The sequence below is a fragment of the Uranotaenia lowii genome, chromosome 2 (genome assembly GCF_029784155.1).
Source record: "Uranotaenia lowii strain MFRU-FL chromosome 2, ASM2978415v1, whole genome shotgun sequence".
Classification (NCBI taxonomy): Eukaryota; Metazoa; Arthropoda; class Insecta; order Diptera; family Culicidae; genus Uranotaenia; species Uranotaenia lowii.
This window is the reverse complement of record NC_073692.1, coordinates 355,966,693-355,991,937: the sequence shown is the minus strand read 5'-3', so window position 1 is coordinate 355,991,937 and position 25,245 is coordinate 355,966,693. Positions and strand designations below refer to the sequence as shown.

Here is a 25,245-nt window from a genome sequence, read left to right as displayed (position 1 = left end):
GCGGATGTTTGACTAGTATGATAATGAAATTTCAAAGTTTTTTTTGCAGTTTGAAAGTTTACCTTATACCTACAATACAAAATGTTTGTATACAGTTGTTTATTGTTTGATTATGTTCATTTTTAACCTTCCTAGGCCGTTCGGGTCAATATGACCCGAAGCGAACTTTAAAATCGTCATAACTCTTTTGAAAAAAATCGGAAAAATATGAAATTTGGAACATATTACTAAAACCACGAGATACATAACCTGTAGAAAAAGCAACTTCCTGTGACCACCGGAAATGCCACAACTGGCAAGCCGAAAAAAAAAGTTACACAAAAGCCGTTCGGGTCAATATGACCCGAGAGTTTGCGCGCGTTCCCCTGATGATATATGTTAACCGATTTTCATGATTTTACATTCATTAGTTAGGAAATTTTTTCTAGATTTTGAATGTATAAAATTTCAGTTTATGTAACTTATCCGAACGTCTGGATTCTGCTCCGAATGGAAAAAAACCCCGAAAATAATGTCTTCTCAGAGTTCCCATATCTTCTCATTGCTTTGACGTATTGAAACTATTTAATAAGTTTTGAAATTGTGAAAAATAAATCTTTTTAAACATATAGAAAAATTGATGGTCATATGAAATTTTTGGTCGCTAGCGTGGAATTTCTGAAAAAAGCTTCTTTTTATGAACTTTTGCTTTGCAGTGTTGTATCTCATTCATAACTGAACCGATTTCCAAAATTCAAATTTTAGTTTTATTTGGATAACAGGATAATCATTTTCACTGAATTCACTTAGTATCTCAAATATAACTGTTGTTCGTAATATGACAATGAAAACAAGAAAAAAATCGTGATTTTCGAACCCGTCTGTTATGATGCGCACATTTCTCATTTTGTTATCGTGATTTCTTAAAACTTTTCATCAAACCTGCCCATTTTTTATAAACCCAATGATAGATTTTAATCTCTACAATCGATTGATATGCTGTTTATGTGGTTTTTCAAAAATTTGTAGCAACGTTTTCCGAATTTACTAAAAGATATCGGAATTCGTCCAGATTTTCAAAAGTTTTGTAGCAAGCAAGCACAACCCCCCGGGAGAGCGTAAATCGAACAAAATCCATGGCTCTCCCAGTCGCGCTCTTGAAATCTGCCGTTCTATGGCAGACTGAAGGAATCGCCAGCATGGTTACTCAGGGTGGTTTGTGCTGATACGTATGAATATTTTTACGTACCTAATTCATAAAAATCATAAAAGTCACACTTATGTAAATGAAGAATGTCTATTTAAAAAAATATCACTGAAACAAAAGATGTCGATGACAATTTTCTGGAACATAATGTCTTAACCTTTTTAAGCATGACTTTTTTTTAAATTGATATGGCAATCACTAATTAATTCAAAGCTTCTTTTAATTCTCATAACACCACGAAGAGTTCAAATTATGATTTAAATTACTTTTATGCACATTTTGTCTTATATTTCACATGTAAATTAGAACTCGATATTTATAGTATTATAAACTTGAAGATTTAAATCGTTGTAATATTGGTTGTGATTGTTTTTTATATAACAATATCCACGCGCTTCCGAAATAATTTAAACTAAGTGTCGTTTTGAAACCACACTATGCATTAAAGATAAAATAAATTCTGAACTAGGTCTCTGTAACTTTGAAAAGCTGAAAAACAATCAAAATGATGAAGACAATGACTTAGCTATGAATTAGGTACGTAAAAATATTCATACGTATCAGCACAAACCACCCTGAGTAACCATGCTGGCGATTCCTTCAGTCTGCCATAGAACGGCAGATTTCAAGAGCACGACTGGGAGAGCCATGGATTTTGTTCGATTTACGCTCTCCCGGGGGGTTGTGCTTGCTTGCTACAAAACTTTTGAAAATCTGGACGAATTCCGATATCTTTTAGTAAATTCGGAAAACGTTGCTACAAATTTTTGAAAAACCACATAAACAGCATATCAATCGATTGTAGAGATTAAAATCTATCATTGGGTATATAAAAAATGGGCAGGTTTGATGAAAAGTTTTAAGAAATCACGATAACAAAATGAGAAATGTGCGCATCATAACAGACGGGTTCGAAAATCACGATTTTTTTCTTGTTTTCATTCTCGTATTACGAATAACAGTAATATTTGAGATACTAAGTGTATTCAGTGAAAATGATTATCCTGTTATCAAAATAAAACTAAAATTTAAATTTTGAAAATCGGTCCAATTATGAATGAGATACAGCGCTGCTAAGAAAAAATGTTACCTCTTTTGAAAAGTGAGAATTTTTTATCCGGTAATTCCAAGATCGCGACCAAAACTCCCATGGGACCCTAAAATTTTTCTATATGTTTAAAAAGATTTATTTTTCACAATTTCAAAACATATAAAAAAAATTTTTTACACCAACCTATACTGCAGATATAAGAATTTTAAAATGATGTCTTTTTTCTGTTCAAAGCGTTCTATAAGTCATCTGCGAAGTCAAATCGATTTAAATTTTATATATTTAAAATCTTGAATAAATTACCTAAACAATGAATCTAAATTCATAAATATCGGTCAAGATATGTGACCAGTGGAACGAAATCAATTTACTAATCAAAACCAGCGAAAAATAATTTGTTCAAAATTTTACGAACGGCCTAGGAAGGTTAAGCATCTATATATATAAAAATGGATTTCTGTCTTTCTGTCTGTCTGTCTGTTCCCTATAGACTCGAAAACTACTGAACAGATTTACGTGAAATCTGACAGGTGGGGGTATTGAAGGCCGGGGAAGGTTCTTATTATGATTTGAGACTCCTCCCCTTAATAGGAAGGGGGGAGGGGGTCTCCCAGACATAAGACAAATGTTTGCATAACTCGAGAACCGATCAAGCAAATGGTACCAAACTTGACATGGGAGGGAATTTGGATACGAAAAATATTTTTATGATTATTTGAGACCCCTCCCTCTTTCCAATAAGGAGATATAAAGGGAGGGGGGGCTCTTTAATATTTGTTTACATAACTCGAAAACTAATTAAGCAAATGGAACCAAATTTTGCATGGGAGGATATTTGGGAACGAAAAATGTTCTAATGTTTATTTAAGACCTCTTCCTTCTTCCAGCGAGGAGAAAGGAAAGACGGAGGGGAGTTTCATACAGGGAATTTTTATCTTTTCTTTCAGAGAGTACGCAGGAAGGAAAATGTGAAAATTTTTACGACGAAATCTATAGCATTTACGTTATTCGGGAAAAGGTATACTAGATAGTGTGTATGTGTGCGTTTGAGATCCTCTGTGAGCGAAAGTATCTCACACGAAGAGTGTCAATCAGAGGAACTAGAAATCATCATCATTAAAATCATCAAACGGAAGATATTGAACATACGAATGAGGAACAGCACCACAGCCCCACAGCCCCACAGCTAAGTACATTTCCTGGTAGTTAAAAGGAATTTTGAATTGGTCTGTATTGAATATTTATATTTTTTGCTGAACGATAGCCATCAGCCTGGTTATTTTTTTTTTTTTTATTTAAATAGTATTCCGTCTCACGACATAACTTGACGAACATAATTCCTAAAATTCACTCGGTCCATGGCAACCGTTCTCCAATTTCTCGGGCACCCCACGTTCGCCAGATCACGCTCCACTTGGTCTAACCACCTCGCTCGTTGCGCCACCGCTCGGCTTGTTCCTACCGGGTTCGTAGCGAACACCTGTTTTGCAGGACAGTCGTCCAGCATTCTCGCAACATGTCCCGCCCAGCGTATCCGGCCAGCCTTAACCACCTTCTGGATACTGGGTTCGCCGTAGAGTCGCGCGAGCTCGTGGTTCATCCTTCGCCTCCAGCCTGGTAACAGTGCCGAATGGAAAAAAAAATCTTATATTTGTCAAGGCATGAACGCATGAATCTGCCGGTTAAAAATGGGTTAAGTTTGTCGGCAAACTGAGTATGGAGTGTTATGCTTGTTTTAAAAAAGGTTGGTGTGTGCGTGAGTGTTACGAAATCGTGCAAGGGTTACTAGGATCGATTGCAATAGATTCGGGAACTTTTTTTTTCTTAACTTTCAAGTGCGATGTGTAAACATTTTTTTGGTTGTTCCGGCGGATCGCGGCTCTCTTCCTCTTACCGGGAGATTTTAGGCGTGTCTGCAGTTTTTCGAGCAAAGTAAGGGCCTGCGACTCGTGGCACACCTAAGGATGTTCGACCGTGTGCAAGTGCTAGGGGCTAGATTTAAAGAAAGGTGATTTTCCGGAAGAAGTTTATGCCTCAATATTGATTTTCGAGCATGCGACTGAGAGTTTAATTAAGAGTTAATAGTTTCGATTTTTTTTTGTTGAATAGCTTATTTATTAAAGAGGAAAAATAAGGAACGAGGTGGCAACCATTTGCATGTGATTGGAACATAATGTTAATTAATGTTCATTAAAGGTTTTTAATGTTTTCAATGTTTAATAACTTATTCCACATTTCTGATTTTTTTGAAATATTTTTTTCAATTTTTTTATTTTTTTTTAAGATAATAAATAAATTCAATCAAAACTTAAAGGTATCAGTATTTATTTCGTTAATTGTAATTGTAAATTTGACTGATGTGAATGAAAATGTGTGAATTTTTTTTTCTGAAGTTATTTTTCGTTAGTTCCAACATTATTTTTATTCTGTTCTGAATGTCTGAATGCTTTGCTTCTCTTAAAATAAATAAATCCGTATGAGGCTGGGATCAGAAATTTACAGAAAGGAAAATCAGTTATTAACTGCTCCTCTCCACAAAAAAACTTTTTTACCATTTGTGTTGAATAAGATTTTTTATACCCAGTTAGGTAGGCATTTTTGTCATATAAAAATAAAATATATTTATTCGTTATCAAGGGAAACACTAAACAGAAACAACAGTATAGATCTTAGTTAGGGAATTGGAATATACGTTCACAGACACGAGTTTGAAAAAAATAAAAAAAGGAAAGTGTAAAATAAAATAAAAAGAGGACTATAATTTCTAATATGAACAAAAGCTAAATTGAAAAACAAAAGATGAGTAAAATGAGACATAGAACAACTGGATTGCGTTGGTCTAAAAATTTAAAACTCACAAAACTTGATTTTTTTCAAAAAATTCATCATAAAAAAATCGCATCTTTTGCTTTTTTATTTATCTTGAATAAAATCTTGATGCAACCAAAACACAAAATTAATACACACAGATTAATAAAATGAAGCATCAAGTTGAAATTTATTTTCCGCGAAAAAAAATTATCATAAACCTAAATTGTGTTTTAAAATTATTCTTTTTATAAGATAAAAGGTTTGTTCGGCAAATAAGCAATAAACGGTGGTTTATTTTAAAGAATAGAGTGTGAAAAGATAATAAACAACACTTAAAGAATAAGATATACATATTCATTGATAACTTCAGTTAAAAGGAAACGCAAGCAAATATGAGTGTTATAAGTAACTTTTCAATGAAAAGTGTTGTTACTGATGTTAAAAGTTAACTTAAATCCGCTACACGAGTGTAAATTTCTCACTTGTGTACTATGAAATCAAACTGAGGCAAAGAGTTGAATTTTACTGATGTGTTTCCAAAAACGATCTTATTCAGTCATCACAACCTACACAACAAATTAAAAATTAAAAGGAAAAAAAAGAAAATCACTTCAATCATTAACAAAACTTTAATATTTTAAATATCTCATTTTAAATACTTTTCAAAGTTCGATAGAAGTATCATCAGTCTAAAAGGTCGTTTACGATAACACATTAGTGTACCAGGAACAAGAATTAGGAAAACAAGTTAGTTTCAAGAAAATTTAAACACATTTTTTAATTTTACTTTTAAATGTTTTATCACCGCCTCAAAGTTAGAAATAGGAGTTTCCTTAAAAAGAATCCAGGAGCATATAAGGTGTAGGAAAACTCGATCGCACCATTCACCAAAGTGGATCCTGATCATTAACCTTTCCCCTACTAACACAACCCTTTCCTTGGATATTTAAATATAGATTCGCAGACGTATAGACGGTTTCTAAAGTTGGTGATATTGACTTACCTTTGTTTCTGATTTTTTCAGAATTAATCTTTGAAATATAAAGAGACAAAAGGTTGTTAATTGATCCTATGAAGTATCCTACTAACAATCCCTCTATCATTCCTCATTGACTACTAGGACGTGGCCGGCGTCGTTATTGATCATTTTTTACAGGGAGAGCATGAGTTTTGTGCATTGTGAATGAACTGCTAGTCCCAAGCACCATTCTTCTGGCCGTTGCACAAAGCTGATGGCCTCGATCAATCACGGAGTAGCAACCATTGGCGAGGTAGAACTTGTTCAGCTTAGCCACGCCAGCGATCATGGAATTTGAAGTGCGTAAGTTGAACAAATTCTAATCAAATATGTTATCTGAAGTTTTAAATTAATGATCATGTCTTATCACTTCAAGTTCAATGATTTAAGGTGGATATGAGTAGTCAACTAAGCTAAGCTAAGCTAAGCTTTCAGGGAGTACGCAGGAAGTGGGGAGGGGCTCCAATATCATTTTGCTGGTATAACTGGCGAAGTAATTAAGCAAATGGAATCAAATTTGACCAGGGAAGGTATTTAAATACGAGATATGTGTCTATGAATGTTACAGACCCTTCTGCCTTGCAGTGTGGAGAGGGCAGGGACGGAGGGGGTTGTATTGCTTAAGTCTGCTAAGGTTTTTGATTACGCAAAAAATGAGATACCTTACTCTTTCCTGCAGTTGCAAATTGGAAGGGGAATGGGGGGCTTCCATACAATTTTTTTGGCACAAATCGAGTACTTATCAAACAATAGAGACCGTATAATATGAGAGAGGTTGATTGCGAAAGAAGAATTTGAGACTTTCACTTTAATCTCGAAAACTTATCAGACAAATGGAGCGAAATGTGACGTTATTTAGAAATTCAAAATGTTGTAACGGGTTAATAAAGCAAAACATTTTCTTAGTAATGCCAATATCGAAAAACACATTGATGTGACATAAACGATTGTAAATATTAGCATAATTCGGAACCTTAATAGTCTTACCAAAATAAATAAGCATAAAATTAAACTATTTCATTTAAAAAACGAAAACATTTCGACATTCATATTTCAAGCGCCACCCTAGGCGAACAATCATCATAACCATTAACACGCTGTTGAAGGCGTTAGATCAACCAACACACTTCCAATTTTAAACATGTGGCTTGAGATGCCGTATTCCGTAGACTACCGACGGCAGACTTTGTTTGCATCAAGTGAATGACCTACTTCGGGATGCGTTGTGAACTTAAAGTTTGGGGAAAAAGATAGGTTTCTAATTTCGGATTTGGAAGGGGAAGACAAGGGCTATCCGAGAATTCACGAGAGAGAGTTTAATTGTTTAACTTAGCGATTCGACTAAGTCGGATCGGGTAGTTCCGGTCACGAAGTTAAGCTAATCCAGTAAGCCAGATGACGAAAAGATCTCCCAACCCATTTATTCCCGGTGATTAACGTAGGCAAGATCGGTTATCTTTCGTCGTGAAAATTAGTTAGACTCGGTAAATTGAACACTTGTGATTTCCTTTTTTAGTATCCTCAGTTAATTTACCTTCTCTCGATTAGCCCACACTAGAGCTAGGAAGCATAGGTAGTGCAGTGCAAGCAGTGTTTACGACATTTGTACGACCTGAAGGTATGTTGTGAAGGTAATCACGCCAGTGAAACCCCGTGTAAAACGCCGCACTCTTTCATGCCAGATACAACTGCACAACCACCTAGAGGAAATCGAGGCACCACCAAGGTCATCAGCGGCCCACGCTCCAGCCGAAGCGAACACCACTATTCTGCCGTGATCTGGCAATCTGACGTATGCGCCAGCGAGTAAAATTTTCAGTACGGAGCTTTTTGCAAAAACGTTTTTTTATTGAGCTTCCGAGCAAATTTCAATAATCAAATCTGTACACTATGAGTTTAAACGATAACAAAACATGGCCAAATACATAATTTGTGGAAAAAAGTTTATCAACGAAAGTTATGTTACCAACGTCATTTTGTTGTGGAAACAGCTATTATTTTTAACTGTTTCCAAGACCAAATGACGTACATCCATCGTAGCATGCGATAAACCATTTCCAGATATTTTCTCTCACAATCATTCAAATATTCGCGGCCCGTGGAGTTGTATCCGAACCAAAAAAATGGAGTTTATAGCTGAGTACGTTAGCATGAGCGAGAGTGAGCCTGAGGATAATCTGGTAATATAACAGGTGCCTGAACTAACGAAGCGTATTCTTCAATAGGTTATCCAACTTCTGCGAATGTAACGTTTCAAGGATGCTATATTTTCCAAGCGAATCGTTGCACTTAATGAGACTTTCTCGTCTCTTGGTGGGGGAAAGAATGGAGCAGTCCACGCTGTTCTGTGGAATGAAACCATAAGTGGCAGGAAATCAATGAATTTGGAGAGTGTTTTCACGAAACAACTGATCTCGATAGCTTCTTCAAGTCGAGTTTTGTAATGGCTAGACAATAGCTCTAGCCAAAACAAAAACTGGAATTTGATGATTCATATTATGTTATTAGACCGCTCATCAAAACTGATCAGGTCAACTTCAAATATTTGGAAACAGGACATACCTTTATGTCGGCTGATGCATTCCATGCGGCGGTCGAGAGAAGCAAGAAGAAATATCAGTCAGGGGAACTCTACACGTTCTCGGACTAGCTTACGTCACTTTGAGTAGAAATGGCGCATACGTCATTTTGTTTTCATAATGTTATGTTGGTATTTTTTAACATTTCTGAACATATTTTTATGTAATAAGGTCGAGTTTGGTATCTTCTATCATTCAACTGCAAAAAACACAAATCGGTAATGTTGGCGCATACGTCAGTTTGCCAGATTACGGCAGTATTGCTGACGGCTAGCAGACACCAACACCCTAGCCAGGCAGTGATACACTTTCAGTGCCACCGCACCGCGGTCTTCTCGCGAATACGAGAACCGCGGTCATCATCGTCATCGTCGTTTTCAACAAACAGCAGACCACGACGGCTAGCTAGAGAACATCTTCTCTAGCTGCACCGTAATCCGCCGACCAAAAAGTTTCGCCGAACCACCGCAGCAGAACCACCATATGACCGTCAACTAGCGTGGTAAGACAGGAGTGCCGCAGTAGTTCACCACAGAAAAGCAAAAACGGTGGGGTAATGGCTGCCCAAAACCCCACGAATAATTACTGAAAACGTGTTGCTCCTGCGATCGCTTTAAACTGTACCGTACGTTATTCGCCCGCAACTTTTACAAAATTTATGTTGCGTGAACGCGAGATTTTAGCCGCATCATTGAATCAGCGGGCTATGAAATTGTTCGGACTGGCGAGCCACCTAAAAGTAGCCCTATCTTCGAAAAGTTGTAATTCGTTTCACATGAATCAATAATAAATGGAGACGAACATCAGACACATCTACGTTATACAAAACACCTAACGTCTCCACCACGAACGCCATTAGCAAAGTTTTGTGAGAGAGAATGGAAAAGCTTAGGCCTAACACACTATAAATGTAAACAAACACAGCAGTGGAAAGCACAATAAACGGAATGTTTTCGCAGAAATAATAGTCGGCTTCGATAAGTATCGAAAGAAATAAGAATTTAAAATGTACAATTAATTAAGATATTGGTAAAGGGGGTTACAAGTTGTTCCTTTTTTTGTTCGCGTTTTTCCATTTTAGATTTTTTACTGCGGAGACTGGCCGCGAATCCAGTCACGATCGTTCCTTCACTAAACCGGGGTAGAAGGCGGAGTCTTGTACGACGGCTTGAACCCTGGTAGTTTATCTTTGGGCCGAACAACAGCTAACTCCCCTTTCCACGAATTTCTGCAGGGTTTCGTCTCGTCTTCGGGGCGGCCTCAAAGGGGCGAAGTACGAATCCTTTTTTGGAGACCCTTCCGCTTCTTTCCCAAAATAGGGAATCAAAAAGTTGGGCAAAATGTTGAACATTCACCATTCAACCACTGACCATACTGACTGGACACTCGATTTCGTTTGTTGGATAATTTTTCCAATAGTACGCAATATCGATTCCAGAGTGCGCATCGATTGATTTGAAGAAATGCTATCCCAGTTAGAAAGTTCCACACAAATTTCTAAAAAAATAGGCAATTGAGACGATAAAATCGTGCTAAACAGGTACATTTTTCCTACAGGGCAATTGTATCGGAAAAATGGTAGGTTCGCCACCTACCGTCGGTATTGCGAACCTGCTAAATGTGACGAAACAAATTAGCCTTAAAATGATCGAATTTTTGTTCTAAGTGTCCTGTCAGTATGATCAGTGATTCAACCGTCTCCAGAGTGTTGAAGCGGTTCCAGGAGCAGTTGACGTTGGACCACGGCAAAGGAGCTGGAAGAAAACCGGGACCGGAGAACAAAAAGATTGAGAGAAAGTTGAAGCGGATGATTAAAGCAAATCCCAACGTCCATAATGCAAGGAAGAAAGCTGGACTTCTTAAATACAAGGTAAAGAACTTCCCAAATCGCGATGAGTGGCAAAAATAGACGGCTAAAACTCGAGCACGGAAACTCTACGAGAAAATGCTGACAAAATATGGCTGCTGTGTGATGGACGACGAAACGTATATCGAAACCGATTTTAAGCAAATTCCGGGGTTGAAATTTTTCATCGGCAAGAGCCAGTTCGATGTGGACGACAAATTTAAGAAGAAGGAAATGTCGAAGTTCGCCTCCAAATGTCTCGTTTGGCAGGCCATCTGCTCTTGAGGACTGAGGAGTGAGCCTTTTGTGACAAAAGGCACAGTAAATGGCGAGATCTACACAGCAAAAAAAAAGTACTGCGATATTACATCAAATACCTGCACATTACTTGAGTCGCAAAATTTCACATTGTCTTGATGTACCCGGCTGTTTGGAGACGAAGAATATGTTTCGTACCGCTGATCCATATGGAAAAAAATTCCTAAAAAATGAAAAATTATGAAATTTATTTTTGGAGCTGTCGGTTTGCTTATATTTTTAATTAATTTTGGTAGTACTACTTACAAGCCAAACAAATACAGCTGAAGTCCGTAATCCGTTTCTAATTTTTTTAAATGAAATCAAATTTGAACGTCAACAGAGGAAAACTTTGACTACTTGATGCGATATCACATAGAAGGTTGTGATATTACAATTCATGACGTATTCACGTTGTGTACATCATTTAGAAGTATTATTGCAACAGAAATCCGTCATTCCCAGAAATTACATCGTCCATCGTTACATTTTTTTTTGCTGTGTACAAATCTGAGTGCCTCGTGAAGCGCCTTTTGCCGTTCTTGCAGCAGCACGACGAAGCTCTGCTATTTCGGCCAGACTTGGCATCATGCCACTATTCTAAAAGTATCCTGGAGTGGTATGAGGAAAATTTTGTCCATTTTGTTCCAAAAGAAATGAACCCACCAATCTGACCGGAGCTGCTTCCGGTGGAGCAGTACTGGGTAATAAAAAAGCGGGAACCTCGGAAATGTAAGAAGACAGTCAAAGACGAAAAAGACATGTTAAAAAAATGGAAAAATGTGAGAAACTGGTACTGGATGACACTGTAAAGACTTTGATGGAGGGCATCAAGCGATAATGCGTCCAATTTTACACTCAAGGCTCCATCGATTAACTTTTCTTTTGATTTTTGAAGTCAATATATGTATAAAACTACCATAAATTTTTGGTTTGATTCTAAACATAATTAAAAAATTGAAATGACATTTTCGATGTCGCAAAAATTTCGTGTTCACCATTTATCAAGCACAATCTGAAAATTTCAATAAAGGAAGTGATAAAATAGTTGACTTACAAACAGGCCTGACATAACTACTATAAGGTAAAAAAGCTGCCCACCGGTAAAATAAACGATACATGGTGGTCAAATCATGCGCAAAATACGGGTTTCAGATTTTCAGCCAGAAACTTTTCGTTGACAAGTTTCACCTGGATGTTCCAGAGATAATTGAACATTTTTCTGCTTGACTAAAAGTTTCTTCAATTTCTATGCATTTAACAAAACAAAGTGTTGCTTTTTTTTCGAATAAACTCCTTTGTATTGCATTACAGATCTTTAATGTCAAAGAATTTATGCAAAAATTAGTTCAAACAAATGAATAATTGTTGTAAGCTGCAAACGTTTAATTTTGGATGATTTAAAATTCCGCGTTTAGTGGAAAACATTTAATTTCAAAATTGATTTTTAAACTGATGATGATTGATGATTGATGATTGATGATTGATGATTGATGATTGATGATTGATGATTGATGATTGATGATTGATGATTGATGATTGATGATTGATGATTGATGATTGATGATTGATGATTGATGATTGATGATTGATGATTGATGATTGATGATTGATGATTGATGATTGATGATTGATGATTGATGATTGATGATTGATGATTGATGATTGATGATTGATGAAAAAAAGGCTCTTCTAGCTGGATTATGAAACTGTCATGCAATTTTCGTTCAGCCAAAGTTTAGAGATCATAAACCGGTCTTCTGAAATACCTAAGATAATTCCAAAAACGTCATTTATCTACGTCCCAGTTTTGTTGTTACAGTCATAAACTTTTAGTATGCATTTACGTAAGTCAGGGGGTCCGAACAGAAAAAAAGGATCCATCCTTTCATAGGCCCCGAAGGCCACACACACTTTATTTGGTGAAATTTTCTCGCCCTCATTTTTCTCCGCTTTAGAATAGTTTTTTCTTCCTAACTTTTTTGTTCCACCTCCCCACTTAGAATATGAATTGTGGGTGGCTGATGGGCAGCTTTTGCCCATGAGAGTACAGTGACATTCTTTTTTCCCGGCCAGCCAGCGTAACTGGGAAGCCTTTCTTTTTCAACCCCTTCAGTAGTTGGGTGCATGATAAGCGCGAGGAAAAATGTAGAAGGACATATTAAGTGGAGGCATTTTATGATTCCTTTCACTTCTTTTGCATTTTCATCCCCCCTTACTTATAGGGGTTCTCGTGGGGTTGGAGGAGCAGATATTCATATTCGGAAAATTCCATTCAATTCGTGCACAACCGGTTCGTCGTCGAGATTCCGCTTCCATTCATGGAAGAAAGCAGGAGAAAAAAAAGCGAACCGTGAGTTTGCATCATCATTCTTCCCGTGCATCGAGCAGAACATTTTTGTAAAACACCTTTTTTTCTTTCATCTCTTCACAGCTGTTTGAAAGGACGAAGAAAAAAGCGGTGCGAATGACGTTTTTCCGTGTCTCGTCTTGTTCCATTTATTCTGTAAAATATTTCGGCGGTTCTTCCTTAGTCGGCAAAACAAGAAAATACAGCTTTTTTCCCAATTTGTCCTGAATTTTTCATTTCTTTTTTTTTTGCTGCCACATCCTGCTCTCATCCTGCTTTGACGGATCAAATCTGTGAAGGAAAAGGCAATTACCTACTTATATTTACACCGACGGTAATTTTTTTATCGCCTCCGTGCCTTCATTATGATGTTGCACAGCAGCAGCAGCGGCACCAGTTTTCTTTCTGTCTGTTTGCAACATTGCGAAATTCTGGAAGGATGGCGACAAAAAATGTATAATCTAGCTAGGTTCATCATCCACTTGCTTAGGGCATTCTTTTTGAGTTCTAGTTAAGCTGCCGAGGTTGTAGATAGGGAAGGTTGAAGAAAAAAATTACGCTTCTCAGATTTGCATCAAGCGAACCTGACTGACTCAGTGCCTTCTCCTGAATCCTGACTGCAACAGCTCAAGAAGAGTTTTTTTTTTCTCTTTCTGCCAACAGTAAGCAAACGACGAATAAGCATGAGCAGGGCTGCTATTTTGCTTTATGATGTTTTAGAGCTCCATTTACAGAGTGTCAGAAAGTAGCACTTGGTGTTTTGTTTTGTGTTGCAAATCTGCATAAAAGCAACCTACACTTATTCCGAATGACAAACGGTTGTCGGATTGTTTACAGCGTGCAGTTGCATTTACTTTTTTCGGGGACAAATAAGTGTGACAATATTCTTGCTTTAGCCGTCGACGACGGTTTTAAGCTTTTCCATGTGGCACGCTTTGAGGATATTTTGAAGATTTTAATTATCGTGGAAAAAGAAGCTCAACAGAATTTCTAAAGAGTCGTCTCCAAAAAAGAGACATATTTCATCAACTTAAGATAAAGCATTGTTTTTTTTCCTTCAGCAAAATTGCTGTGGAATTTTTAGGAGATATAAATCTTCTAGATGAAACTTTTTTTTTGTATCGATTAAAGGGTGATACGGTCAAAATTTGATCAATATCAACTTGGCGTATTTCTTTCACTTATGCATTTAATTAACCTGAACACCCCTAATTTTGAAGGTGTGTGTGTGTAGAATGTTGCTCACTCTTCAGTTGTCAAAATGCCGTTCAAGGAAGAAGAGCAGCGTATCAAAATTTTGCTCGCGCATCGCGAAAATCCGAGCTACTCGCACGCAAAGCTGGCAAAATCGCTAAAAGTTGCCAAATCAACCGTTATAAATGCAATTAAAGTGTTTGGGGAACGTTTGTCGACAGCCAGGAAGTCTGGATCGGGGGGAAATCGAAAACCGGAAGCCGCTGAGACGACAAAGAGAGTTGCCGGTAGTTTCAAGCGAAACCCTAACCTCTCTCTCCGAGATGCCGCAAATAAGCTGGGTGTATCGTCTACAACCGTGCATCGAGCCAAAAAACGAGCCGGATTATCGACCTACAAGAAGGTAGTGACTCCAAATCGCGATGATAAACAAAATACGACGGCCAAAGCGTGTTCCCGGAGGCTGTACACATCGATGCTGACGAAGTTTGACTGCGTGGTAATGGACGACGAAACCTACGTCAAAGCCGACTACAAACAGCTTCCCGGTCAGGAGTTTTATACGCAAAAGGAAGGGGAACGGTAGCAGATATTTTCAAGCACACGAAACTGTCAAAGTTCGCGAATAAATATCTGGTTTGGCAAGCCCTCTGTACTTGCGGCTTGAAAAGCAGCATTTTCATAGCTTCCAGGACTGTCAATCAAGAAATTTACGTGAAAGAGTGTTTGAATAAACGTCTGCTGCCTTTCCTGAAGAAACACGTTTGTTCCGTACTGTTTTGGCCGGATTTGGCATCTTGCCATTACGGTAAAAAGGCCATGGAGCGGAACGCCGCCAACAACGTGCAGGTAGTTCCCAAGGACAAGAACCCTTCCAACACGCCAAAGCTCCGCCCAATTGAGAAATACTGAGCTATTGTCAAGCGGAACCTAAAGAAGACCAAAAAAACTGCTAAGGACGAGCAGCAGTTCAAGGCAAACTGGCTTTCTGCGGCGAAGAAGGTGGACAATGTGGCTGTACAAAATCTGATGGCAGGGGTTAAGCGTAAGGTCAGGCAATTCGGATTTGGAAAAGCGGAAGCCTAACTGAATATTTTTCCTGAATTTTATACTAGTTAAACTTGAAAAAGAAATTTAATTTGATTTTTTAAATAAACGATTTCACCGATTCACACGCGTTTTCCCTTGACCAAATTTTGACCGTATCACCTTTTATAGTCGTTTTACCATCTTTATGGCATTCGCGACTCCAACACTGCAGTTGGCGGATCGTTATTGAAAAAGTTGTCCGGTACAACTGTGTTCGATGTTTACTCTTGGGCTCGAACTCGCGGACACCGGCTCAGGAGACAACAGCTCATAATCTAAGTGCAAAGAGATGGGAATAAAAGAATCTGAGAATCAGAAAATCTGACAATCTGTCTACTTGGAGATTTGAAAATCTTTGAACTTGAGAATTCTGGAGAAGAAAAATCTGTCAAACTGAGAATATGAAAATCTTAGAATCCGAAATCAGAGAATCTGAGAATCTAAGAATCTGAAAATCTGAAAATCTGAGAATTTGAAAATATTTAAATTTGGAATCTGATATTTAAAAAATCTGAAAATCCGAGAATCTGAGGAATTGAGAATTCAAAAATCTGAGAATCTTGGAATCTGGGAAACTGAGATTAAGAAATTCTGAAAATTCAACAGTCTGAGAATCTGAAAACTTGAAAATCAGAAATCCTGAGATTTAAGAGTCGGGAATCTGAGATTCCGAGAATCTACGATTCTGAAAACCAGAGAATCTTGAAATCTGAGAATCTAAGAATTTGAGAATTTGAGAATCTGAAAATCACAGAATCAGACATTCTGAAAATTTTAGAATGTGGGAATCTTGAAATCTGAGAATCAGATATTCTTAGAATCTGAAATGTAAAAGTAGGATAATCTGAAAATCCGAAAATCTGAGAAGCTGTAAATCTGAAAATCTGAAAATCTGAGAATCTAAAATCTAAGAATCTCAGAATCTGTTAATCTGAGAATCTGAGAATCTGGGACTCTGAGAATCTAAAAATCTAAAAATCAAAGAATCTGAGAATTTGAGAATTTTCGATACCAAGAAGCTGAAAATCTCAAAATCTGAGGATTTGAAATTCTAAGACATCGAAAATTTAAGAATCAGGTATTCTTAAATTTCATAATCCAAGAATCTCAGAATTTGAGTATTCGAGAATATTTGAACCTGAGAATTTAGAATCTGAGAAACAGAGATTTTGTGAATCTGAGAATTTGAAAAATTTAGAATCTGAGAATCTGAAATTCTGAGAATTTGAGAAACCAAGATTCTGAAAATCTGAGAATCTGATATTCTAAGAATCAGAGAATCTGAAAACCTGTAATTTGAAGAATTTGAGAATCTGAGAATCTGAGAATCTAAAAATATGAGAATATGAGAATGTGAGAATCTGAGAATCTGAGAACTTCAAATTTATGGAATTTGAGAACCTAAGAATCTGAGAATCCGAGAATCTCAGAATCTGGGAATCTGAGAATCTGAGAAACTGAAACCCTGATATTTAAAAAATCTAAAAATTCGAAAATCTGCGACTTTGAGAATCCAGGAATCTAAGTATCTTATAATCTAGGAAACTTAGAATCAGAAATTCTGAAAAATCAAGAGTCTGAGGATCTGAAAATTTTAGAATCAGAAATTCTGAAGAACCGAAACTGAGAATTTGAGATTTAAGAACCTGAGAATCTGAGAATCCAAAAATCTTACAATCTGAGAATCTGAGAATCTGAGAATCTGAGAATCTGAGAATCTGAGAATCTGAGAATCTGAGAATCTAAGAATCTTATTATCAGAAATTATGAAAACTCGAGATTCTAGCAAAATCTGAAAATCTGAAAATCTGAAAATCTGAAAATCTGAAAATCTGAAAATCTGAAAATCTGTATATCTGAAAATCTGAAAATCTGAAAATCTGAAAATCTGAAAATCTGAAAATCTGAAAATCTGAAAATCTGAAAATCTGAAAATCTGAAAATCTGAAAATCTGAAAATCTGAAAATCTGTTAATCTGAGAACCTGAGAATCTGGAACTCTGAGCATCTTAAAATCCAAGAACTGAGAATTTGAGAACCTTCGATACTAAGAAGCTAAAAATGTCAAAATCTGAAGATCTGGAATCTGGAATTCTAAGACTTCAAAAGCTCGAGAATGAGGGATTCTGTCAATTTGAAAATCTAAGAGTTAGTATTTGAAAATTCTTGAATCTGAGATGCTGAGAGTCTGAGAATTTAGAGAATTCAAAAACTGAGAATCTGAAATTCTGAGAATTCGAGAATTTGAGATTCCAAAAATCTGAGAATCTGGGATTCTTAGAATCAAATAATCTGAGAATCTTTGGACCTAAAATTTGTTTTATTTGAGAACACGAGAATCTTAAAATCTTAGAAGTTGATAATTTGAGAATATGAGAATCTGCAATTCTGACATTTCGAGAGTCTGAGATTCTGAAAATCTAAGAAACTGTGCTTCTAAGAATCAGAGAATGTGAAAATCTGAGCACCTGAAATTTGAAGAATTTGAGAGTCTGAGAATCTAAGAATCTGAGAATTCGAGAATGTGAGAATCGGAGTCTCTGAGAATTAGAAAATCTGAGCATCTAAGAATCTGAGAATCTGAGAATCTGATAATCTAAAAATCTGATGATCAAAGAATCTGAAAATTTGAAAATCAGAGATTTTGAGAATCCAAGACTCTGAGAATCTCAGAGCCTTGGAAAATGAGAACAGAAAATCTGAAAACTCAAGAGTCTCAGAATCTGAAAATTTGAGAATCAAAAATTCTTAGAATCCGAAAATATTACAATCTGATTATCTGAGAATCTGAGAATCCAAGAATCTTAAAGTCTGAGAATTGGAAAAAATGACATTGTGAGAATCTGAGAATCTTAGAAGCAGAAATTCTGAATATTCAAGGATCTGAGAATTCAAAAATCTGAGAATCTGAAAATCTGAATTTCTGAGAATCTGATAATCTGATAATCTAGAATCTGAGAATCTTGGAACCAGAGCATTCGAAAATTTGTTTATCTGATAATCTGAGCATCCGGGATCCTGAGAATCTGAAAATTTAAAAACTTGAGAATCTGAGAATTCGAGAATCTTCGATGCTGAGAAGCTAAAAATCTCAAAATCTGTGGATATGAGAAACAACGACTTCCAACTAACCCTCCAAAATTATAAAAAAAAGAAGTAAATGCTCACAGAAGATTTTCAGCTCGGCATATAAAAACTGAATCCAATCAAATTACCATCAAGACGCCATTCACCGCCCAGACACCATTTACCGCCCAAAATCACCCTTTTGTGTGTATTTTGAAAAAACTGGGATGTTTTCTCCAAATATAAGACCTGTGTTCTGTGTCGGCATCATTGTTTGACCATTTCACTGAAAAAACATCACTCAATTATGCTAACTATAGCCAGAAATAAAATATTTGGTTTTTCGTTTCCGGTCAAATTATTGAATTCGACGCCTGTTAGCGAACTAAGCATTACTGTACTCCTAGGGCAAAGAGGGTTTTTGTTTACTAGATAGTACCTATTGGATCTAAAATCGACTTGAAACGATAGTTTTATTTTCGTAGAATAGATTTGCATCAAAAAATTTTCGATTTTTTCAATAGTTGTTGTTTTTTGAAGCGTTTAGTGATGGGCGGTAATTGGTGTATAAAAAAAAGTGTGGGTTCCTAATGACCGGTCACGCACAATTTCTTTGTTTTTAACGCATGTATTGTGTCAAATGTGTAAATTGTAAGAAGCATTTAGTTTGATTATGTTATAAAATGATGTTTTATCGCTGAAAATAACCGGTTACTTGAGGTTGTTTGCCGGGAATCATCATTTTGTCAGTCAACGCACTTTGTTAAAATTTGTACTAAATTTGCGGAAAAAATTTCACAAAATGTATTCTCTAAAGAGCCAAAATATGGTTTTGACAGCTCGTTGTATGGAAAATACTAAAAAGAACAGTTTCCGTGTTGTTCAGATAGTTTTTCCTTAAGAAAACATTATCGATACCCGAAAAAGTCGAGTGGGCGGTAATAGGGCCAGTTGAACACCCAAAAGTTTAGTTAATTATTTCGAAAAGCGTACATTTTTCGCATTCCACTAATTTTTTTATTTAAAGTAGAGCAGTTTTGGGATGTATTGGAAAAGAAAGCGAATAAAAATCTGCCGTCGTTTTTTTATTACACATGTTTGAAGTTGAAAAACCGCTTAACTGGGCGGTGAATGGCGTCTTGATGGTACATTACAATTAAATTACACGGAAAATAATAAAAAGGTAAAATTTACCGAGACAGCAAAGGTGAACGCTCGCAAAAGCCAAAAAGGTAACTTCTACCTATTCGAGGTGAATCTCACCTCACAGCGAGGTAAAATATACCTGAAACGAAGAATGAAAAAAGGTACAATTCACCGAGAAAAAATGTGAATCCAAAAAACGTAAATTTCACCTCGTAGCGAGGTGAAGTTCACCTGAATTGAGCTGAATCAAAAAGTATAATCCACCTTGAAAGAAAGGTAAATCCAAATAAGGTAAAACTTACCTCGTAGCGAGGTGAAGTTGACCTGGATTGAGCTAAACAAAACGGTACAAATCATCTCGAAAAAAAGTAACTATTTGACGAATCCGTTTATTGAGGTTAAGCTGTTTTGCCGTTTAGGAACAAGTTTTGCTTCGTGCACAATATGTGAAAATCGGAACAAAATGGTAAGTGTTTTCTAAGATTTCATTTAGTTGTGCTGGTTCTCTTCATGATACTTTGCTTTTGTTTCAGATCGGCCCACAGAGCTTCGTGTTGTATTCCCGTCAGCCTTCAGATATTATTCCGGAAAAGCCGAACCTGACAAGCTTGGCGAACAAAGGACTTGACTCAACAATTTTTAAAGAACACGGTGATATATTTCAAAAATAAATATTAGGTAACAGTCTCTATTTATTTCAAATAAATACCAATTTTTTCATGAATTGTGTTTTTTTTTAAATTAATTTTTATTGAAGAAACTAATCAAACAAACTAGCATTTACCTTTTAAATCAGTGAATCCGAAAACGGTATTATTTACTATTTTGCTAGGTGAATTGAAAAAAGGTAAAATTTACCTTTTTGCTAGGTGAATGAAAAAAAGGTAAAATTTACCTCAAAAGAGGGGTGGAAAAAATTCACCTCGCAAAAAGGTAAATTTTACCTTTTTTTTTATTTTCCGTGTACATAAAGAGCGAACACGAGATTATTGCGACACCGAAAATGTCATTCCAACTTTCTTATAATGTTGAGAATCAAACCAAAACTTTAGGGTAGTTTTATACATATATTTGCTTATCCGGTGTGCTTTGCTATACATTCCAAAGATAAATTTGCTCGCGACGCCTCGACCATGTAGACGAAAAACAAACCGCCCAACTCTATAATTAAAATTAAAAAAATATTTAAAAAACCGCCCAAAGGAAAGAAAAGCTCGATAAAATGGAAGCCATGATTTTAATTTCTTTCAAATAAGTACAAATTTTATTATTACGGACAATTGATGCGACTTTGTGTTTTTTCATTCGATATAAACTGATTCGCATGCCTAAAGAATATTCTAAAAATAATGTCATTTGAATCGTTTGAGTCATTTCAGAGGAGTAGTGCTACTAACATAAGGTTGCCAGATTGCTCGGTTTTATCCGGGTTTGCCCGGATATTTAATACAAAATTTGGTAAACGTCCGGTCCGGCCCGGTTGCCCGGATTTCATTGAAAATAGCCCGGATTTTGCCCGGATTTTTTCACTTTATTTGCCAAATCAAACAAAAAAAATTTTTTTGTGCATATTTTGTTTAAATTTTCGGCGTCCAAATCGAAATTTTCTTGGCAATTTTTATAAAAATGTTTTTGAAAGATGTTTTGGAAGCTTAAAATACGATATTAAATAAACTGATGAGTTTTGATGAAAAAAAATTATTTAAAGTTTTTTTTTAATTGATTTTTGTGGAGTAATTCTTTAGTTTTGAACAAATAAGCCCGGATATTTCCCGGATTTTTATCGATGTATTCGAAACAAATGCTCGGATTTTGCCAGGTTTTTAGATAAAATTGCCAGGATTTCTCCGGCCCGTATAGGTGCTGAAAAAATTCTGGCAACCTTATACTAATACTGTACAAGAGAATTTTATATAATAGAATTTACTCAAAAATTAAAATAAAAGTTAATCGATGAAGCCTTGAGTGTAAAATTAACGCATTTTCGCTTGATGCCCTCCATCAAAGTCTTTACAGTGTCATCCGGTACCTGTTTCTCAGTTTCTCTTCCATTTAATAATTCAATTTTGAAATCGTTATAACTTTTGATTACCGCGTCTTAGAGGTTCATGGTCTTCGGCAAAGTTGTTCTTTGCATCTTCAGCAATAATATACAGCTTGAAAAATTTGAGTTCAGGGCAACAGTGAGGCTTTGGAATAAAAAAGTCGCTTTGTCCATACTTATTCCATACAAACCTTGAATTTTTTGCAACAGCCCATTTTAAACCCTGGAGCCACCAAAATTTGAACAGTTGTCATTGGACCCAAAAGGAATCCAAAACCGTTTAATAATTTTTTGGCCCGATTCTGTCCAGACTGGTATACATAATTACTTAAACGTTATTATTGTGGATGCATTCGACGAAATAAAAAAAAAAACTAATTACTGCAACAATATAGGGGAGAATGAGGATACTTGATCCCATGGGGATACTTGATTCCTTAGCTATATCTCGAAACTGGAATGTCTTACAGAGATCAAATGTTCTAGAAAAATGTGCCGAAATGAGCAAAATAACAGTGCTTGTTGTTTAAAAAATTTTAACAAAATAATTGTTTGAGTAATTGAACTTTGTTTGAAAAATTTCACAAAATGTAACTTGAAGATCTTTTTTCATCACTTTAAAATGTTCCTTACATGGGAAAATTATGAAAAAAAAATATTTGTTCCAATGTATCAATCGTTCGAGCGTAAAATGAACTTCTTAATGCCATATTTTCAAAGCAATGGAAAACTCTCAACTTTTTTCAGAAAAAGTTTTCTAAAATGTTGATTATGGGTACAATTGATCCCCCTTCCAAACGGCATATTCTTCTTCTGAATTGATCGTTATGATTGCTGATTACGAAATTACTAATATTTATCGAAAAACTAATATTTATCAAACAATTGTCTGAAGAAAAGAGCAAAGATAATTAATTTTCTCTTAATCATAAAAAATAGCGCCTTTAAGTATGTAATGTCATTGTTGGGTGTTGGGGGTCAACGACCTTTTTGTCTCTGCACCTTACCGTCTGGGGTTAGCGATGATAGCTGGTGCTGCCGTCCTCCGTCCAACATGGGGGAAAGATGTTAGGATTCACACGATGGACTGTGGCCCTTATTGGCTGTTGCATGCACTTTAATTGTTGGCGGTTTGAGCCATTTGGTTTGCCGTCATCGGTTCAAAAAGATCACACGCGATTTAAATTTAAACACACAACTCGACTTGATATTTTATTACAAACTATTCTTAACTTCTAACATTTAACATTAAGGTGACAAAATACGACACGCGTGGCGGCAACGGACGGTGACTTAGACTGGACTGACTTGCCAATCGTCTACTACCAGCCAGCCAGCCGGTTGTGGTGAGTTTCGTCTTCGTGGAGAGGATCGCTGGGCTATTGTTCTGCGATCGTGAAAAACTTCTCCCAACGGCCCACCGCACCGACAATGGGGGGGCATTGATGGGCTGCGATCAGTAGCGTACCTAGGAGCGATCACCTTCGTACATCCTCACCCACCCAGAAATAGCTCGATTTCTGAAAAATAAAAAGGAAAATCCTCTTCTTTGGGAAGGGAGGGGAAAGGAATAGGTTGGGATTTTTACACAATGTTTGACTCAACAACAACTTCTCTTTCTGGTTGAACGGGTAACAAACAAAGACGTTCAACTGCTCTGGTTTTAAACCCTGTTGCAGTCTTGAGCGTAACGACCCGTACTACCCCATCAATCCCTGGGTGCACTTCGTGAATCCGGCCCATCTTCCAGTGTATTGGTGGAGAATTATCATCACAGATCACCACCAGTTTTCCGACCTCAATCTTAACTGGTTTGTTCCACCTCTTCGTTCTAGCCTGTAGTTGGCAGAGATACTCCTGCTTCCACCGAGTCCATATCTGCTGCAATTTTTGTTGAACAATTTGAGAATTATTCAACCGATTTGTTGCTACATTTCTCAAATCTCGTTCTGGCAGACATTGAAGAGAGGAGCCAAGCCAGAAATGCGAAGGAGTTAGCGGCTCGAGATCGTTAGGATCATCTGTTAACTGTGTTATCGGTCGAGAGTTCAGACAACTCTCGACCTGAACCAATAATGTACTCATATCTTCAAATGGTAGTGGCTGATCACCGATCACTCTAAGAATGTGGTGTTTTGCCGAGCGCACAGCTGCTTCCCAGAGTCCACCGAAATGTGGGGCGCGGGGAGGGTTCAAATGCCACTGTATCCCCTCATCAGCACAATGTTTTGAAACCATCTCCTGGTGTTGTTTCGATGTAAACAGTTGGTGGATCTCTTGCAAATAATTTTTTGCTCCAATAAAATTAGTCCCGTTGTCCGAGAAGATATCAGCGATTCGCCCCCACCTCCCAATAAATCGTCGCAGTGCCTGGAGAAAACGATCAGTAGAAAGATCGGAAACCAACTCCAGATGAACTGCCTTGGTTGACAGGCATACGAAAAGAGCAACGTAGGCCTTAGAAGCTGGTTTTCGAGGTCCTGGCCGAACATAGATTGGACCAAAATAATCAACGCCGGTTTTTGTAAACGGCCTAGACGCTGTTACTCTTTCTGTAGGTAATTCGCCCATGAACTGCTGGATTGGAGTTGGCTTTGTCTTGAAACATCTCAAGCATTGGTGAACAACATTACGAACTCCCCAAGTAACACAGATTATGCCAACTAGCATTAGGAAGTTTTATTATGGTTTAATTATGGCATTTTTTTGTGCAGCTCGTTTTATGACGGTTTTATTATGGTCATGCAGAATGCTTATATTTTTTTTCGACCATATGTTTGCAGATGGTTTTGAAAACGCTAATAAAACTTTTATTAAACATACTGTTTTAGTTATTTTGAAAGACTTATGAATGCTTTTTTAAAACTATAATAAAACACAAACTTAGAAGTTTGCTTCAAGCTTTCTTTTGCATGTTCTATAATAGCACTCAGTGCCTGATTATTAAACCGCCATAAAACTTAGTGACAGTTCTCGATCAAAATGTCAAAACAGGACACGCTCAGATTAGATAGCACATATTTGAATTGGAACTCCCATTTTTACACATTTTTGGTAAGTTATGCGTGTTGGTTTTGAGCTTAAATTTAAAAAATACATCTTTGAAAACTTGAAATCACCGAAAGTGGTATGAATATCTTTACAATATGAGTATTGAGTGAAAGGGCCCAAATAGTAGGAAAAAAAGCTTGACGCCATCATTAATTCAAGATGGCGGCTTCCTCTTTTATTTTCAAAGCTGTAAATTACTGAAAATATCGTGAAACCTTCACAATATGGTTATAAGGTGAAAGTAATAAACGAGTAGAAGTCAAATTTCGTTGCCCGTCGCCATCTTAAATCCAAGATGGCGGCTACCACTCAACTTAAAAATACTGTAAATGACTGAAAATCGCATAAAACCTATATTATAGGGGTATAAGTTAAAAGAAATCAACCGGTAGAAGTTGAATTACGCTATGTTACGCCATCTTGAAATCCAAGATGGCGGCTTCCGCTAAACTTTAAAATGTAGTGAATGACTTAAAATGACATGAAACCCAAATTGGTAGTGGGTGAAGGGGTTTAC

General features: G+C 36.6%; 1 protein-coding gene across 1 annotated transcript; it reads right to left on the bottom strand.

Annotated features, from left to right (window-relative positions):
- Window positions 1–3,551: 3,551 nt before the first annotated feature.
- LOC129747262 (uncharacterized) lies at window positions 3,552–24,487 on the bottom strand. Its single transcript, XM_055741374.1, has 2 exons — window positions 22,685–24,487; window positions 3,552–3,851 (listed from the first exon to the last, which is right to left on the bottom strand). The coding sequence occupies exon 1, from the start codon at window positions 24,345–24,347 to the stop codon at window positions 23,262–23,264; it is 1,086 nt and encodes a 361-aa protein (XP_055597349.1). The 5' UTR covers window positions 24,348–24,487; the 3' UTR covers window positions 3,552–3,851; window positions 22,685–23,261.
- Window positions 24,488–25,245: the final 758 nt, after the last annotated feature.